This window comes from Parasteatoda tepidariorum, chromosome 2 (assembly GCF_043381705.1).
Source record: "Parasteatoda tepidariorum isolate YZ-2023 chromosome 2, CAS_Ptep_4.0, whole genome shotgun sequence".
Taxonomy (NCBI): domain Eukaryota; kingdom Metazoa; phylum Arthropoda; class Arachnida; order Araneae; family Theridiidae; genus Parasteatoda; species Parasteatoda tepidariorum.
In genome coordinates this window covers 18,142,707-18,162,858 of record NC_092205.1, presented here as the reverse complement: position 1 = coordinate 18,162,858, position 20,152 = coordinate 18,142,707, and the positions used below count along the sequence as shown (strand labels likewise).

Sequence of the window (20,152 nt, the reverse complement as noted above, 5' to 3'; positions counted from 1 at the left end):
GAACAAAATACACCTGAGGTTGATTTATAATAACCTGAAGTGTAAAATGACACACCTTAGGTTGTTGAATAAATACTTCCACAAGTGTAAAAAAATATACTTCAGGCTGAAACATATATACCTCTGGAGGTATATTTAAGGTATATTTGAGGTTGATTTTGAGGTATTCATTTGCACCCTTTTCAACCTTTACGACGTATTTAAACAACAACCTCCTTTATACCTTTAAAATATACCTCGTTTATACCTCATTTATACCTCGATTTTTTCATAAGGGAAGTTTATAGGTTTTAATGCAATCAGAAGTTTTGATGCTATGAACTATGGTGCTGCCATCTGTACACGAAAATCAATACTTTTGATATTAACTGAAAACTAATTGCAGCCGTTATGCATCATTAAATTACCTTAATTCGGCGAAAAGTAGAGCAAATTGCTTTTTAAAAAGATTAAATTCCTCTTTAAGAATGCGATTTACGTAGCCGTGATCGTATAGTGGTTAGTACATTGCGTTGTGGCCGCAATAACCCAGGTTCGAATCCTGTTCACGGCATTTTCTTTTGATCATAGTTTCTTACGTACTGTTTGTGGTGATTAATTGAATAAATTTTGTATTATTGACATAAAGATAAATTTATCAAATTCATTGGGATAGACGGTTCATGGATTCGAATCCCCTTGCCTTTGAGCCGACCGTGGAAGGTTTTCGTGGTTTTCGTCTCAATGTAACGCAAATTTAGGTTAGTTCCATCAAAAAGTCCTTCGTAATGGCTAATTTGTCTCATTGCTTGATCCAGAAGTCTCCTTGTCTTCTGTGTTGGGTTACAAATCACAAGGGAGAGAAATTTAACATTGTCACTCGTTAACTCAAAACTGGATCGGATGTTTAACGCCGGTTTTTAAATAGCATAAAATATTTAAAAAATACCAAAATGATTCTGGCGATGACGATTTTAATTTAGTTCAACAAAATCCTCCCTTAATAACCCATTTACGAAAGTTAAATTATACAATAAGTGTACTGGCTTTTCTGTAGATTAATCTAAGTGTGCAACAAATTTCACTTATATCGATTTTTGTCGATGACCAATAGCAACGGAGATCTATTAACTGGAAAAAATCTTTTGTTTCTGGCGAAAAATGACATCGCATGTAATTTTTTTCTGTAATTTTCATGCAAATGACCAAAAACAACATTTGATACAATCTGATGCACGCCCACAAACGAATCTTTGGTGCTCATTCACTAAATAAATATTTCTTGCTTATCGACTGAATAAATATTTGATGCTCATTCACTCTTTAAATGTTGGTGCTCTTTCACTAAATAATTCCCTATATATCTAGATACAATTGTAAGAATGTGACAAAAATTCGATGAGTGTTAAAAAACAGCTATTTTATGAAAATACAAATTTAAAAACCACACTTTTTAGAGTTTCTGAATATTTCAAATGTTTATAATCGAAAACAATGCGAGCGTTTCGGATTTTGCAAAGCATTTTAATGCTTGAAAGCAAAATTTAACTCACGACTCCAAAATATGCAACCCTTTAAAAAAAAACATTTTAGTTTCCGATAACTTTAAAATACTAATTTGGAAGCGTAGTCCTTCTAAAAACATCCACGTTGATCCTCAAACCCAAACCTACTTAACATAACGAATGAAAAAAGCAAGTAATGACTAAATAACATGCTGTGTGAAAAAAAAAAATTTTTTAATGATGCTTATTATTAAACCATTGAGGAAAAAAAAAATCATTTTTTCATGTGTCTCCCTCTACTAATTAAAATAGGAACTAATTACGAACGATGTTCAGAATCGGGGGAAATTTAGACCTTGCATCTACTGCAAAAATTTTAAGAACTTAAGTCGAACAATTTATTGTTATAACACTCTTCCCTTATATTTATTTATTTATTCGATATCATTGGATTTTTTAAATTATAATAATTCTCGAACAAATATTTTTATTTACCTTTATTAAGTCTTTTACAAAGTTTAAATTGAAATTTTTATAGTAAGTAACAGTTAATTTCAGTACAATACGATTATAAAAATAACACATTAATTCTAAAGTACATAAAATAATTTAGTCTTATATACACTAATTCCAAACAATATGAAAAATGCAAACTTTGTATTTATTAAAATTAAATATAATTTTAATGTATTTCGGCATAATTTATAATTTTTCTTAGGATGAGATCGATATTTTTACCTATTGAAATCAAAATTAATAAACTTTTAATTTCAAAATAATTTTTTTTAACCCTTATCAGATGGGAAGTAAGATAGACGTCGCAACGAAGTTATGTTTTAAAGATAATTCTACCATCTAAATTTTAAATGATCGCATTGCAAATTTATTACACGATTTACTGCATATTCCTCCCTCCAATTTCAAGGAAAATAATACTTTTAGGTGCATTATGAAGTCTTCGGATTTTGATATAATCAGTAGTTTTTGATGCTTTAAAACTATGATGCTACTCTCTTGATGTGATAATCAAAACTCTTTGTAATAATTGAAAATTACTTGCTTACGTTATGCATCATTAATTTACCGTAATTTAGGGAAAAGTAAAGATAATTTCCTTTAAAAAAAGATTTAAGTTTTTATTTAAGTATGTAACGGTAAACGTAACGGCAATCGTCTGGTGTTTGGTGCATTACGTTATGGCCACAATAACCCAGGTTCGAATTCTGGGCATAGCGTATTTTTTTTTCATAGCTTCTGTACTAAAACACGCCCTTTTATTTATTTATTACATATCATTGGAATATTTAAATTATAATTCTGAAATACTATTAAATAATTTAACAATCTCAAATATCATTAAATATTTAACAAATGTTATATAATTATACTTACCAACATTTAATTCTTGATGTAGTTTAAATTTAAATTTTCATAATTAGTAGCAGTTAATCACAGTGCAACACGATTATAAAAATAATGCACTTATTCAAAATTACATAAATGAATTAGTCAAATATACAATAGTTCCAAATAATGTGAAATATGCACACTTTGTATTTATTGATCTAAAATATAGTTTTATCACATTTCAACAAAAAGTAGAATTTTTCTTTAGTCTGGTTCTATTTTTCTAACCCTTTAATATCAAAGTAAAAAATTTTATTTTCAGAAATAAATATTTTTTTTTACCCATATCTAGTGGGAAGTAAAATAGACGTCGTGAAGAGCAAGTGTTTTTATAGATCATTTTAGCAACTAAATTCTAAATGATCGCAATAAAAATCTATTACTCTATTACAGGGGTCCCCAACCCTATGTCCGCGGGCACCATGGCACCCGTCGATCGGTCTAGGTGCGCCCGCTGCTTGTACCCAATGATAAAATATTTCAGTTTTCCATTTTCCCATAAAATGCTATGCAAATACATACATGAGATCAGTAAAGACAAAGTAGTTGATAGATTTCTACATTTAACTATCTTGCAGCCAAAATCAAATGTTTTTAGAACTATGAGATCCTATTTGGCTAGCAGATTTATCTTTCCTAACGGATATAATGGAAAAACTAAATAATTTAAACTTGGAGCTGCATGGAAAGGGCAGACATATAGCAAGAATCATAGGAGCTATAAACTCGTTCAGAGCTAAGCTAGTTTTGTGGATATCACATTTGAAAATGAAGTCTCTTGTGCATTTGCCAAACATGAAAAAAAATTATAGGTGACAGTGATTTATCAACATTTTTTCATAAACCTCCAGTTGCTTCAAGATCAATTTGAAAAGCGCTTTAAACAATTTAATATCATCGAGCTTTAGATCACCTTTTTTGTAAATCCTTCTACCAACCAAATCAACGTAACCGTAATAACAACATACATTTCAGAATTTCTTCAAGTAAGGCGAGAAGAAGTGGAGATAGAAATTTTGGATCTTCAGAATGACATTATCCTCAAAACTATTACATCAGAAAAGAAATTCTGGATATAGTTGACAGAAATAAATTCCGTTCTTAAAAAGAGCAGCTTATATAATAAAGTCGTTTTTTGGTTCATTATACTCGTGTGAATCATGGTTTTCGACAATAAATATCATAAAATCAAAATATAGATCCCGACTTACAGATGAACACCTTGACGACTGCTTGCGAGCAGGAATTTCATCATATTCTCCCAATTATGAAGCGCTGTCCAGNAGTAATAATTTATTTTACACAAGATTATTAATACTAATTTATATTCCTATGTTAAATTATTTATTAAAATTAAATTTTTTGCGCATTATATGTAGTGTGTATTATTACCTATGTCTATTAACTATAAATTTATCTTGAAAAAATAAATGGTACCCGCCATTCGACCGGTATTCTGGCATTTGCTCTTAGGTACAAAAAGGTTGGGGAACCCTGCTCTGTGTTCTATTATATTGCACCGTCCTTCAATCCAACAAGAAACATTAAAATAATTTTAAACGATTTATGAAGTTTATAGGTTTTACTACAATCAGAAGTTTTGATGCGCTTAAACTATGGTGCTGCCATCTGTGCGCAATAACCAAAACTTTTAATATCAACTGAAAATTTATTGCTGTCGTTATGCATCATTAAATTACCTTAATTTGGGAAAAAGTAGAGCAAATTTCTTTTAAAAAGGATTAAGTTTTTCGTTAAGACGCTGATAAATGTAGCCGTGATCGTATAGTGGTTAGTACATTGCGTTGTGGCCGCAATAACCCAGGTTCGAATCCTGGTCACGGCATTTTCTTTTTTTAATCATAACTTTACTAAAACATAATTATATTTAGATTAATTAAATAAATTTTTTATTATTATTGCAAAAATAAATATGACAAATTAATGATGCATGACGGTTCATTTGTTAGAATCCCCAAACTTTCGTGCTAAGGACAAGGATTTTCGTGACTTTCGTCTCAATAAAAAGCATATGCAGATTAGTTACATCTAAAAGTCTTTTGTAAAAACTAATTTGTCTCATTGCTTAATCCAGAAGTTTTCTTATCTTCTGTGTTGGGTCCAAAATTACAAGTGTAAGAAAGTTAACATTGTTAATAACGTTAACTCAAAACTGGATAAGATGTTTAACGTCCGCTTTTAAATAAAATAAAACATTTAAAAAATATTAACATAACTTTGGCGAAGAGGATTTTAAATTAATTAAAAAAGTTCATTGTTATAATTCAGTTTTTTTTTCTTATTTATTTTAGAAAGAATCTATGAATTGGTGTGATGCAAATCCTGTTCCTAAGAATAGTTTGTCTGATTTACATATATTGATTCCCCTGAATTTCCTCATTTTAATTATACTTCATAACATAACTGTCCCACTCGTAACTTTATAAACATAAAGGGTTAAATATATAACTGAAATGATCATTTTCCGTAACGTATAACAAATGTACAGTAGTTACAAACATTATGAAATATGCATATTTTGTATTTATTGATCTAAAATATAACTTTATTTAATTAAAATGGAAACTATATATTTTTTTCTTGACTAGTTTGATATTTCTGACCTTTTAAATCAAAATGGTGGCTGCTTAATGCCGGTTATAAAACAAAATAAATTGCTTAAAAATACTAACATGGCTTTTTATCCAAGAGTGTAGTTTCGATGAATATTTTCAGTTGATTCATCAAATTCATTGTAATAGTTCAATTTTTTTTTATTATTATTATTACCATCATTTATATATTTTAGAAAGAATCTAGGAATTGATGTGATGCAAATTCTGATTCCAAGAGTTGGCTTGATTTCTATAGATTGATTCCTGGAATTTTCTTATTTTAATTACATGTTATAACATAATTGTCCCACTCGTAACTTTATAAAAGCAAAGGGTTGACTATAAAACTATAAAAGTTTTGACTATAAAAGTATTGACTATAAAAGTGATCATTTTCTGATAACGATATCAAATTTCAAAGGTCACATTATTCGTTAACTTACTACCTTCTTCTTCTTCAGCACGACTTACAGGTCATGGCTGCCTTAACCACACGTAGCCTCCAACGCCTCCTGGTGGTCCATGGTGACTTTTTTCCAGTTGTTTATCTTTAATACGTTTAGATCTTTAGCAGTGTCATCTAGCCATCTAGTTGGAGGTCTTCCTCCAACCTGAGATCCCGAAGGATTTTTAAAGGTGGCGATTCGGACTGCATTATTTTATGGACCTCTCCAGATATGGCCAAGCCTTCTTAATCTATTGCTTCGGATGACCTGCACTATCTGTGGCTGTACTGGGCCAAAAATATGTCTAAGGATTTTCTTTCGAAAACACCAAACGTACGCTGGGTGTCTGCATTTAGTGTCCTTGTTTCACTTGCATAGAGCAAGCAATTCAGGTAGAATAAGAGTCTTATAAATTTTAATTTTAGTTTTTCGACTGATTATTCTTGATCTTAATTGCTTTCTTAGTCCAAAGAAACACTTGTTTGCCATTTTAGTTCTGTTGTCTACTTCTGTTTTTAACTTTTCTGTCTACTTCTGTTTGTAACTTACTATCTAGTTCGCTTATAATATTACAATGTTACTATGGAAATAAGAAAAAGCACATTTTAGGGAGGGGAGCTTTTGATACTTCTCTAGTATTTACTCCATACCTCTGCTTAAAATACTATTTCCAACCACGCTTAATATACTAGTTCTGCTTAAAATACTAAATCATAGTTGCATCCACGGTCGTAAACAGTGCACAAGATCAGTGTTCCCTAACCCCAGGTCCGTGGATCAAATTGAACCGGGCTGCCCATTTCATTGAAACTGAATTTAAATTCCTAGGTTTATACCCCAAATTAAAAATATCTGTATTCCATTTAAAATATTATTTATTTAAAAAAAGGGGCCACCGAAGTTAGTGACATAAATTTTTGAATGTTTTTAATGTATTATTGTCTCCGATTACCCCCAGATGAAAACGTCTCATTGCAACGAAACAAGCTCAGGGTTCTCATTGATTTAACGTTCTAGTAAGTTAAATCACTTAATATTTATTTTTATAGTGTAACTGTATTTTATTTTGAAGGCATGTTTGAATACAATTAAATTAAAATTAATAAATCAATTAATCTAAAATATNATTAAAAAAATTAAAACCTATATACATCAATAAGTAAGAGTCAAACGAAATCTTACAGGCAATAATTGCCTCCTTGTTTAATTGTCTATTATTTGCTTTCTCTTTTTCATTTATTTATTTACTTTTGTCTTCTTTTTAGTGTTTTCTTTGTTTTTGCATGTTGTACTTCCTTTCAATTCCATTTCAGACAAAAGAAATTGTCAAAATCTTTGATTTGGTACAATATTTTAAACCTCTCTTAATAACCAATTTTCGAAAGTTCAAGTAAGCAATCATACAGGTGCTTTATAGTTGATTAATCTAAGTGTACAACGGATTCAACTCACTTCCATGTCTATAAATGACAGCACCGGAGATTTTTCAACTAGAAAAATCTTGCTTTTCTGGATGTAAATGATGTCATGTGAGATTTTTTTCCTGCAATTTACGCGCAAACAGCTGATAGACAGAAACAACATCTGGTGCAATCTGGTGCTCACCCACTAAATAAACCTTTGGTGCTTATTCATTAAATTAATATTTGGCGCTCATCATTTAAATAAATATTTGGAGCTCATTCACAAAATAAATCTTTGGTGCTTATTTCATTTTTTAAAGGTTAGTACTCATTCACTAAAAAAATATTTGGTGCTCATTCACTAAATAATTATTTGATCCTTCCACTGAAAAAATGCTTACTAAAAACTCCACTAAAAAAATGACATCAATGAAAGAATAAAGATTCCGCTAGTTTAAGTGTACTAATTCGATAACGTAAACTTTATAAAGTCACATACGTAATTTGAGTCGAGCTTATCTAACATCGAGCTTACCAAATTTAAAGAACAAATAAATAAAAAGACGAGAATTCCGCTTCTGATTAAACAGAGCTGTAGGATAGAAAATACAGCATTAGTGTTATCTCTTGAATATTTGAGGGGGGGGGGGGNAAGAATCGACTGCAGTTTAATTGTCTGAATTCATTTATGAAATCATTCATTTATGAATTCCTTTATGAAATCCTTAATGGAAGAATTCAATGTTTAAATGTCCCTCCCGTATGAACCAATTAAACTTTTACCAATCATTCTTTGAATAGAGGCTAAATTTTGCCCTTGCAATGGCTGCTTAAATTTCAAGACCTTAGCGCAAACAATTCTGGAATTATAAGAGACACACAAACAAATACATGCTCTTTTAATTTCTATAGATATAATGATTCTCAAAAAAAAAAATTATTTACCAACATTAAGTTTTTTATGTAATTTAAAGAAAAATGTTCATAATGCGCAACAGTTTACAGCAGTACGAGGGTTGCTATTTATATTTCTGGCCTTGGCAACAGTAAGTGTTGCTAGGCGATCGCAGACGATTTTAATCGAAAGCTTGATATTTTTAAACATAAATTCAGCAGACGATTTACCATTATAGCTTCATTTGTGTTGTTGACAGTAAATTGAAAAGTTCTTCTCTTTCAAAAAATGGAATTGAATCGTGAACATTTTCGTGCCATTATTTTTCATAACTTTCGACGTGGATTGTCAAGACAAGAGTGCTTCGATGAACTTAATTCTTTATTCAGCGATAAAGCGCCATCCTACAGCACTGTAAAAAATTGGTATAACGAATTTAATCGTGGTCGATGTTCGATCCAGGACGAATCCCGTGCAGGTCGTCCAAAATCCGTTGTTGTGCCAGAAAAGATCGATGCTGTGCGTGAACTGATAAAGCAAGATCGTCATGTGACATACCGTGAGATAGAGGCGTCTTTGGACATTAGTATGACTAGCATCAATAAAATATTGCATGAACATTTGAGCGTAAAAAAAATTTGTTCGCGTTGGATCCCGCATAATCTGACAAACGCTCAAAAAAAGGCTCGTGTCGATTGGTGCAAGGAAATGTTGGAAAAATACGTTCAAGGTACATCAAAGGCTGTGTATAACATCTACACAGGTGACGAATCATGGATCTATGCATATGAGCCGGAAACAAAACAGCAATCAACTGTATGGGTCTTCCAAGACGAGGCAAAACCAACAAAAGTTGTTCGAGGAAGAAGCACATCGAAACAAATGATTGCCTGTTTCTTCGGCATTAACGGTCATGTGGCAACAGTGGCGTTAGAGCAACGCAGGACGGTCAATTCTGAATGGTACACGACCATTTGTTTGCCAGAAGTCATCGGAGAAATTCGAAAAAAGCAGAAGAACAGGCGAATCATTCTTCATCATGACAATGCGAGCTCTCACACATCGACTCAAACAAAGGCATTTCTGACGGAGCGAAAGATCGAACTGATGGGTCATCCGCCGTACAGCCCTGATTTGGCACCCAATGACTTCTTCTTATTCCCACACATCAAAAATAAATTACGTGGACAACGATTTTCGACCCCCGAAGAAGCGGTTGATGCATTCAAAACGCATGTTTTGGAGTTACCTCAATGGTGTTCATTCTGGTGCTTTGAAAATTGGTTCAAACGCATGCAAAAGTGTATTGATCATCATGGAGAATATTTTAAAAAGCAATAAAACCAATTTCGATCCTACATGTTTGTTTTTTCATTATTAGGACAGAAATATAAATAGCAACCCTCGTAATACGCAATTCTAAAAATAATACACAAAGTCGAAATTGCATAAAATATATTGGTCAAATATACACTAGTTCGAAATTATATAAAATATACACATTTTGTAATTATTGAGCATATTGAAAACAGAGTTTTCATAAATTTCAATAGGTTTTCGAATTTTTCTCTAGATTGGTTCAAATTTCGTTACCTATTAAAATCAAAATAAATAAATTTTTAACTTCAAAAGTTTTACTCCTATTAGGTGGGAAGTAAGATAGACGTTGCAAAGAAGTAATGTTTTTAAAGATAATTCTACTATATAAATTCTAAATGCGAGTTTCTGACTCGATTATGCTGCATCTCCCTCCCAAAAATCCCACAAAAAATTTTAAAATAATTATTTTAAGCGCTTTGCAAAGGTTTTGGAATTTGAAGTTTTAGAATCAGAAGTTTTTGATGCTAAAAATAATGGCACTGCCATCTGCATGTGATTATCGAATCTCTTAGTAATTATTGAAAATACTTGCTGACGATATGCATCATTAAATTACCTTAATTTGGCAAGAAGTAGGGCAAATTTCTTTCGAAAAAGATAAAGTTTTTCTTTAAGACGCTGATAAACGTAGCCGTGATCGTATAGTGGTTAGTACATTGCGTTGTGGCCGCAATAACCCAGGTTCGAATCCTGGTCACGGCATTTTTTTTTATTTAGTTTCTTATGTTTAAAAAAACATTTATTTTTGAATTAATCATATAAAATTTGCAATTATTGACATAAAAATATAGATAAAAAATTCTTAGTGGTCAAAATCATCATCATCAGTGGATCATGGGTCAAAATACCACTGCCGGTGGGCCTTTGTGGTTTTCATGTCCATGTAACTCAAATGCATGTTAGTTGCATCAAAAAGTCCTCCACTAAAGGTAGTGCTAATGCTTCTATTAGTTTCCTTATCTTCTGGGTTGGGTTCAAAATTACAAGGCCACAGAGTAGAACATTGACAGTCGCAAACTCAAATTTGGGTCGGCTGTTCAACAACAATGTGGAAATCATATGACATTTTTGACGAATTCTTCAGATTTAAAGAGCACAGCAAGGTTTTGCAGTTTTGCTCCATACGAAAGTTAAAAAAAAACTGATATTTTGCGATAATGGTGCATCAACTTTTCAGTGAAAGTACTACATAAGTGAGTCTGGTTACAGAAGCCCTCCAGCACGGCAGCGGGTGTTTCAGATTGCTATTTTCATCTCAGGTACCAATAATAATAATAATAATAATAAACTGCTTGCAAAACAATGACAGTATTTTTTAAAGTTAATAAAATCGCAGAATGAAATAGAGATCAAGTGAAAAAGTAAAGATTTTTCTTTTCTATCTTCAACGATGAACGATTAGGAATCATCTCTTTCCCTTTTGAAATCATTTTGTATGTAGAGTGCAGAACACAGGTGCAGAAAATTAAGATTGCGGAAAAAAGCTTATTTTATGGACTCTGGTACAATTTTATTCACGAAAATATGTTCTTAAGGAGTGAAACTGTATTAAAATACAAAAAATACGGAGGGGAAAAAATTGAAATTATTTTTGGGAGAAAAAAAATTTAAAAAATTTAATTTCAGTACCTTCATTTTAAAATGTTACCAGTTTTGAATCTGAGAGTTTGTTTAGAATAATCTGATTTCGTATTTAGAAGCTTTATTTATCGATTTATTTCCTTTCGGATTTAAAGAAAAATTGTGCGAGTTTTAAATTAAATTAAAAAGTAAAAAAAAAAAAAAAAATCATAAGTTTTTGTGCAGATTTTTTTTATTTATTATCTGTTGCAAGTGCTAATTTCATCATAAGTATGTTTGGTTATGCCAAACTTTTCCAATCATAAAAAAACAAACGAAATTTTAGAGACATTTGTTGCATAAATCTGAAGGCTTGATATCAATTATTTTTCTTTAAATTATTTAGATGCTTTAATAATGGTTTTATTCTAATTTTCATTTAATCATTATCATAGAAATTTCAAATTAAACTTAAGCATACAGTCCTCGTATTTAATTTTCGCTACTTAAATATATTTTTTTAATTATATCGCATTTTTGTGTTAATGAACAAAATATTTTCCAATGAACAAATTTTTACAAAGTATTTTTGTAAATATTTTTTATAAGGTATTTTTCTAATTGAAAGTAGTACGAGTTAATAATTTTTTATTTTTAAATCCCTACCATTCGATGAAGAGCCAAGTGTATTTCAGTCAACAACTTTCATATCCTAACCTTGCAATTTTGAATCTAACTCAACAGACAAAGGAACTCTTGAATAATTCGTCTTCGTAAGGAGCTTTTGGCTTTAAATTGACTAACATTTGAACTTTTAACTCTATTTTCATATCATCAGTACAACGATGTGTGTGTGTGTGTATTTTACGTTAACAGTTTCAGTCGATGTAGAATGGAAAAATCATTCAGCCTTCGCTAGGAATCTAATTTTGGTCGCTTGTTTCGAGAGCGAGAGCTTTCTCCGTTAGCTCGATCGTTCTACACTTTTTTAAGGGTCTTGAAAACATATTTATGAAATTTTATTCATTCATTTAACTTTAAGGATTAGCGATGTATTAGTCACTAAAAACTAAAAAATTAATAAATAAATAAGAAATTAAAAAAAGTTTTGTTAGAGTCATCTTTGTAAGGCTGATGGGGAGATCTCCTAAAATTTGAAAAATTCCTTAATTTCCACAAACGACAAAAATACATCAAAATTTTTATTTAAACAACGACAATGTTTTACTACATCTGATTTATTTAATTATTATAAAATCACTGATAGAAATATTTTGCAAAATATTATTTCGAAAGACAAAATTAACATTTAAAAAAAATCAGGAAAAAAAACTGAAAAAAAAGAGTTTATTTAAGATTGCGAGTAGAACTGATACACAAAGTGAAAGGAGCAATTTTTTTTCTTTTAAAGTTATAATAAACCGATCAATTCAGTTCAGTCAAATGAATATTATTTAATTGAAATTCCCCTACAAAACGGATTTTAAAAACTGTCTCCCCAAAGAAGTAAAAGAAAGCTCACTTAAATCAATAAAACACTTTAAATCTAATTTGCGGTTTTAAAACTACAAAATTGTATAAATAATTTTTTTTTTAAATAAGTATCCCCCCCCAAAAAAAATGGCGACATCCCCCCTCTTGATATACTCCTGCTCTTTCTTAAATGTGTTTTAAAAATATGTAAATTATAGGTGATAGAGCTACTCAAATTTTACAGATATTTTGAATAATTGAATAGAAATATTTTCAATTTTCATCTTTAATATACTAATTCAAAAAGGGGACAGTCTTAAGACTCTTTAATCCTTAATTTTAAATTTAAAAAAACTATACTACAGACGTATGTAGTCAAAGCAAAGCTGTAACTGTATGTAAGGCGAAAGAATAGATCTTTCAAAGATTTTTCTTTTTCCCTTCATGAGTTAGAAATGCTTTTTGATTATTAGAAATATTTGTAAAGAGATATGCTTTTTTTTTTTTTTTTTTTACAAGACCGAGATGCAAATAAATATAAAGAAAATTCAAAAGTCTCATAAATTTTTCTGGATTTTGCTTAACATTATGAAAACTATGGTTGCACAAAATCACTTTCTTTAAATTGACATTTTAGTTGCTACACGAATACTGTTTATAGAGGACGATTGCCTTATTTTCATTTTTTCTTCTTTTCCAATGTCAATGTCCTAAAATTATAAGAGATTATAATCGACGATGTAATTCAAAACTTTCTGATTGTCTTCTTCTCATTAATCGGACACTTATTAGATATAGTAAAGTATGAGCGGGGGGGGGGGGACAAACTCATTTTAAGCAATTCAGATATAATTTTTGTTGCAGCCATCTACTATCCTTAAATTTAACTATAACTAAAATAACAAAACGAAACACAATTTCTAACATTAAAAAGAAATCAAAATTAAAAAAATTTTAAGTCATTATGAAGGCATTTCTTTTTTTTCTTGTTGTGTAACATATTTATCAGATTAAGGTTTAAATATGGTTTTTAAACTGCATGAAACTCGAAAATAATCCTTTTAATTTATTCACCTTTTCACATATTTGTATGCATTATACTTGAATAAATTTTTACTCATATGTTGTGTGTATTGTTATTGTTGAATAATTTTTGTTGTAAAACTATCACCATATTCTTGTCTTCAACTTGAACAATGAGGACTTGGAATTTAATTCTATTTGAGAAGGATCGGACTATTGTAGGAGCCCAAGGGATCATTCTTCTTGAGCTTACAGCTCAGGTAGTTGATTACTTCAAAAAATATTAAAAGCGCAAATATACATTGAAGAAATTAATAAATGTAAAGTAATATTTTTTAAAGTATTTACTGGAACTAAGAAAGATAAGGAAACGTTCGAATTCGCTATTTTAGTGCATGATGTTTTGAGCCAAAAGTAAATATCCGGAAGCGTTTGTTTCTAATCGTCTCCATCTTGTCATATTGTTGTTTTGAGATCGAAAAAACATAAACATAAACATTCATCTCTTTATCGATCATTATTTGTGAGTCAGGTGTTGATTTTAGTTGTATTTTAAACTTGATCCAAATTAACTACTTTCATTTTAATCTAATTAATTCACATTTTCTAGTATTAATTTATTGAAACTCATCATTTTCCCAACTTAAAGTTACATATCTTTAATAATAACCAGCACTGTGGATTATCAAACAGGAATTGACATGGAAACTGACGATTTATTTCCCGACGAACTTTTAAAATCGCCTCTAGATCTTAATGAAATTTGTGTCGTTTGCAATGAAGAGCTTGCACCTGACGATTTGCAGTCCCACTATCTTGCAAATCACATTACTTTCGCTCCCCATATCTGTCCCATATGCAATAAAGGTTTTAATAGAAAATACTCACTGCATCTTCATTCGTTTACACACACTGGAATGAAACCCCATGTTTGCGATATCTGTGGCAAGAGTTTCGCGCAAAAAAGTGATTTAAACAAACATTACGAACGACATATTGGCATCAAGCGTAATATCTGTGATATTTGCCAGAGGGGCTTCACTCAAAAAAGTGACTTGAAAAAACATTACATGATACACACGGGAAATAAGCCGCATGTGTGTTCCGTCTGCAATAAAAAATTCTCTCAGAGGACACATTTGGAGCATCACCTGTTGGTGCACATTAAAGTTAAGCCTTTTAAATGTAATGCATGCGATAAAAGCTTTTACATGAATCAGAGTTTGAAAAAGCATTTATTGAAGCACATTAATGACCGAGGACACGCCTGCAAGAGATGCGATGAAATTTTTGTTGACAAAGAAGCGTTGCAAGCTCATATGTCAACACATTCAAAAAGGCACATCTGCCAGTTGTGTGAAGAAGATTTACCCTCGCCGCAAGATCTTAGAAAACATTACGCCAGCAGTCATTCTGGAGAAGAGCCATTCGCTTGTGACGTGTGCGAAAAACGCTTTTTCTCCCGGGGACGGTTAAACCATCATCTTCTGTCGCATAGTGTTGTAAAACCGCATGCTTGCAATATTTGCAACAAGAGTTTTGCACAGAAGGTTCACTTGCGTGATCATATGATGATCCATACGGGAGAAAAGCCACATACTTGCTACATCTGTAGCAAGAGTTTTATACAGCTGTCCACGCTGCAGAGACATTATGCGACCCATTCGAATGAGAATCACCATGTCTGTAAAGTTTGTGAAAAAACTTATTCTCAGAAAGGTGATTTGAATAAGCATATGTTAACTCATGCCGGTGAATAAAATCTAAATGTGAAAGTTTACTTTATGAGGAAATTATATAAAGTTTTGCCACAAAAGTTTTTGTGCTATTTTCTCTAGTTGTTAGATGCATTTCTCAAACTGTTTAATCTGCATGCCAGATTGAATAATGATGGGCAAAAGAAATTTTTATTTTAATGACCAGATTGAATATTGTGCAAAAGGAATGCTTATTTTAATCACAAAATTGAATAATGATATACCAAATAATGCTATTTTGTTGGCTAGATTGAGCAATGATGTGCAAAAGTAATGCTTATTTTAATGGCCAGATTATGCTTGATCAAATTGGTCTATAAAATGGAGTAGTTCTGTTTATGTTACTTGGAAAAAATGTGCTAGTGAATGTAAAGAAGATACCATTACATGTATGAAAAAGCTTCTGATTTTGGTTTAGTACATGTTAAAGTGTATTTGATGTATATTAATTCAGGCTATGTAGTATGAATAGAGTGCATTGTATAAGTTTCATTAAATCTTAGGTTACATGGTCTTGATCCATTAACTGGTTCTGTACATGAGCAAATTTCATGCAAAAATTTCCTTGCCAAGTTGATTATCCCAAATAACATGAGAGTAAACCGGTGACAGTGAAAGGGTTACAACAATTTATCACCAGAAAAAAAAAGTTAAAATGACTTTTGTGCTTTAACTAGAAACAAGAGAGCTTACAGGATTTATTCTACAAGACAAATTGTTATTTTTAATTAAATTTTTCTTAATGAGAGGCCGCAAGTCTTAGTGTTCCAAAGTACTAAAGTAATTTTGAAGATCTTTTCATAATACTACGATTGTTGCAATTTTGATGAAAAATACAACAATCACCTAATGAAAATGGCCTGGAATACGTATTATGAAAAATAATCCTAAATTTATTTTTTGTTGGTGTATTAAATGTGCAATTTATAATAAATAAGTTATATATTTATTTAATAAGTTATATTTAATATTTAGAATTAATTAGTTAACAGTTATAATATTTATAATTGAGATACTTTTAGTTCCTCTGATTAATTATAAATTATGATTTTAATTGTTTTGATAAATTATTTTATAGAATATTAAAAATTCTGCTGAATATTCCATTACTTACTATTCTTTTAAGCCAAATAATATATTTTTTTCTAATCATTATAATAAATTTAAAAAGGAACAGGAAGGACGAATGTCAAAATTTTAATTGACTATGATATAAAATTTTTAATATATTTATGAAGTGATTTATTTTTTATTGTCTTCATAAATCTAGGGTTATGAGCATAAAGCATATTTGACAATTGATGTATGCTCAAAATTGCTGTATTCTAACAATAGAAGGAGTGTGCATACAAAAAAATTGCAAGTTGTTAACTTTTGTTGTTGTTGATTTTATTTTAATGCAATGCTGTTATATTTGACATAATAGGGCTTAAATCCTTGAAATTTTTTGCATACCTGAATGACATTTATACCTACCCTAACATCTTAATAAAAAATATTTACAGAGAGAAAGAAATATAGAAGATTACTAAGTTTTCATTACAATTTAGTAAAAAGAAGAGTAAATTAAACTTTTTTATTTTTTTGTATGTTTCAATTTACACTATTTAGCAATTCATTCAAAGAATTTTGTTGCAACATAACCCTTCAAACTTTCTAGAAAGGTAAAACAAAACAGCAAATGGAATACAAATATTATTGGGAATAAATTATCAAGAAAATTTTATGTATTAAACTCTGACATTGTTGAATTTCATTACATATTTGTTACATTGTTAAATTAAAAACATTTATGTTGCTTTTATGTTTGCATTTATGTCCTAAAGTGATTTGATTGGACTTTACAAGAAACAAATGAAATAAAATAAAAATATGACCACCGAGGCCGACGTCTTCAGGGGGTACCGGCCCCGGTAGCCATTAAAAACAAAACCATTTCTATTTGAGGGAGAAGCAAAAGCTTAAAATATCTCCCTCAGTACCCCGATGGTTTTGTATAGAGGTCCAGGAAAAACAAGATACATTCAAAAGGATAAACAAATTACGAAAAGAAAATCAATAAAAATCATCAGAAAATTTAAAACTCACAGTCAAATGGCACAAAAAGAGCAAAACTAAAAAAACTCATTATGTAGCAAAGTATAGACACAAAACTAATAATTTAATAACACTAAACAGCTGTATAAGAAAGATACAATAATAAACACACTTTGAAGTTACTCACTAACCTATAAACTTGATCCTATTTCTTTTCTTCAAAATACCTTGAAATTATACCTATCATTAATCATCATTTTAGCGAAGCCCAACAATAGAAAATTGACTCCATAATCATATTAACTTTTTTCACGCATTACAAATCTACTTCTTAACGCACATTCAAAATTCCATTCAAAATAATGCCTACTATAACATTCATTCTACAGAAAGAAAATTTTTTTTCACAAAATTCAATCTTAAAACCAAAATTTAATAATGAAATTTTTGTAGAAAAATAAAACATTCATTATTTTAATACTCTTCTCCTCTCATCTAAGCAAATAAAGATTATAATCACAATGTTCAATATCTACGATGCTTTTAAAAAAAATAATGTCGAGCCAAATCTACCACTACAGATTGCAAACTTTATTGCCCTCCCAAATATCGCCAACTCCACTGTGTAACGTATACTAAGATTACAACTTTATAATATTTAATTTTATAGAGGTGGGATGGCTGGGGATCACTGAACCATAATTGTGAAAGTCTGAGGACTAATCCTCAGTGACGCATGTAGCTCACCCGGCTTAGGATCGATAAATGCCAGATAGTCTAGGAAATAAATAGGGCCTGTGGGTAATGATGACCCCATTACCACAATAATGCCATTGGTCATGAAATTATGGAACGGAAATTCTAAAAAAATTTTTTAAACATAAATCTAAAAAAAAATTTTTAATTGGTTGAAATAAAGTAAATTTATATTCAGAAAAAAATGAACCATCAAACACTTAAATATTAAACTGTCATTAAAAATATAATAGTAATATAATTTTGTTTAACAATTTAAATTTATGATGAATTTAATCTTCTCTGTTACCGATTTTCCCATTCTGATAAAGTGGCAACTGCATTTTTAAAAAATTTCTGAAGACAATGATATTGTATAATTGGAACAATGCAATTAACATTCATTACTTTGATAAAAACTGAAAACAATTAGTAAATAAGAGTAACAAAAAGTTTAATCTTGCATTATTTTAAGATCATCTGAGCTTTAATAACATAAAGAAATTTTATTTTGAAAAAATGGTTGCAATAATTAAAAACAAAATTGTTTACCATTTTAAAGAATCGTTTTTGATATTAAAGCTAAGTTTTTGGAAATTATGAGTTAAGTGAATTCTCTAAGATTTGTTTATAAGTATGTATTAATTTATTTTTATTAATATTCAGTTTGTTAGCAATTGTCTTAGATGTTATAAAATATTATGTAATGTAATTTAGTGATGCATTTATTATTGATTTTTTAATTCATTTATTTTTATTATTTAGATTATATCTTAAATAATTTTGTGTTCATATTTTTAGAACATTATTTCTTCATATTTAATAATCAGAATACATCCTAGTAAAACAGTTTTGTGTTCATATTTGTAATGTGTTTTCTTTCTTTCATTTTTAATAATCAGATTTTATCTTTATGGAATAGTTTTATTTCTTCTATTTTTAATAATCAGATTCTATCTTAATGAAAGTTTAGTGTTCATATTTTTAATAATTGAGTTTTGTGTTCATATTTCTAATGTGTTTCCTTTCTTTCATTTTAAATAATCAGATTTTATCTTTATGGAATAGTTTTATTTCTTCTATTTTTAATATTCAGATTCTATCTTAAAAAAACAGTTTTGTGTTCACATTTTTAATAATTGGATTATATCTTAATAAAATGATTTTGTGTATGCATTTTTAATGTATCTTTCATGTGTTTTTAATAGTTGTATTTTAATAACTATGTTTTTTTTCATTATTTAACAATTCAAAATATTATTCAAATTCTTGAAGAGAACAATTATTTTCGTGGTTCTGAATTCTCTAAGCTGCCACAATTTTAAATAGGCCTAATTTTGGATTTTAATTGTTTCTAATAGATAAAAAAAAATCCTAGCTTTTTATTTATTTATTTAAAAAATCTTTTGCTTGAAGGAAAATTAAAATGCTTCTATTTCTTTACCTTAAACTCGGAGAGATTTTATTTTATACTTCCTAAAAAACCTGATTTTTTATAACAACAGATAAATATTTTTAATATTTATAATCATCATTAACTTTTTAAGAATTTTTTTTTTTCCTGTTAGATGTGTTCTTATTTTTAGAATATTTTTAAATTTTTTCATATTGAAAATTAGTCGAATTTTCATTTTCAACAAAATGTTGGTTCAAAGTACATGAAGAAACTCAATCCAAAAATTATAAATTACTGCTATAAACTCACAACAGTTATAAAACTAACTAGTTTTTACATAAAACTATTCAAAAAAATTAAATAAAAAAGAAAGAAATCCAAGTCTTCAAACAAAAAAAAAAGGCTTCAGGGAAATGTAAAGGAAAATAAAATAGAAAAACACAATTTAATTGCCTTAAAAAAAAGACTAGACTATGAATTTTAGTTCGATATAGTAGCCTAGTTTCAAGAATTATCTGGGATTTTTAAGTCCCAGGTAATT

The 20,152-nt window shown here is 29.6% G+C and overlaps 1 protein-coding gene and 2 non-coding genes across 3 annotated transcripts; all 3 read left to right on the top strand.

Moving 5' to 3' along the window:
- The first annotated feature begins 4,665 nt into the window (after positions 1 to 4,665).
- TRNAH-GUG (transfer RNA histidin (anticodon GUG)) lies at positions 4,666 to 4,737 on the top strand. Its single transcript has one exon. It is a non-coding gene; the product is annotated as a tRNA-His (tRNA).
- Positions 4,738 to 10,260: 5,523 nt separating this feature from the next.
- TRNAH-GUG (transfer RNA histidin (anticodon GUG)) lies at positions 10,261 to 10,332 on the top strand. Its single transcript has one exon. It is a non-coding gene; the product is annotated as a tRNA-His (tRNA).
- Positions 10,333 to 14,115: 3,783 nt separating this feature from the next.
- LOC107437216 (oocyte zinc finger protein XlCOF6) lies at positions 14,116 to 19,391 on the top strand. Its single transcript, XM_016049141.3, has one exon. It carries the CDS (start codon positions 14,388 to 14,390, stop codon positions 15,444 to 15,446), a length of 1,059 nt encoding a protein of 352 aa, XP_015904627.1. The 5' UTR covers positions 14,116 to 14,387; the 3' UTR covers positions 15,447 to 19,391.
- Positions 19,392 to 20,152: the final 761 nt, after the last annotated feature.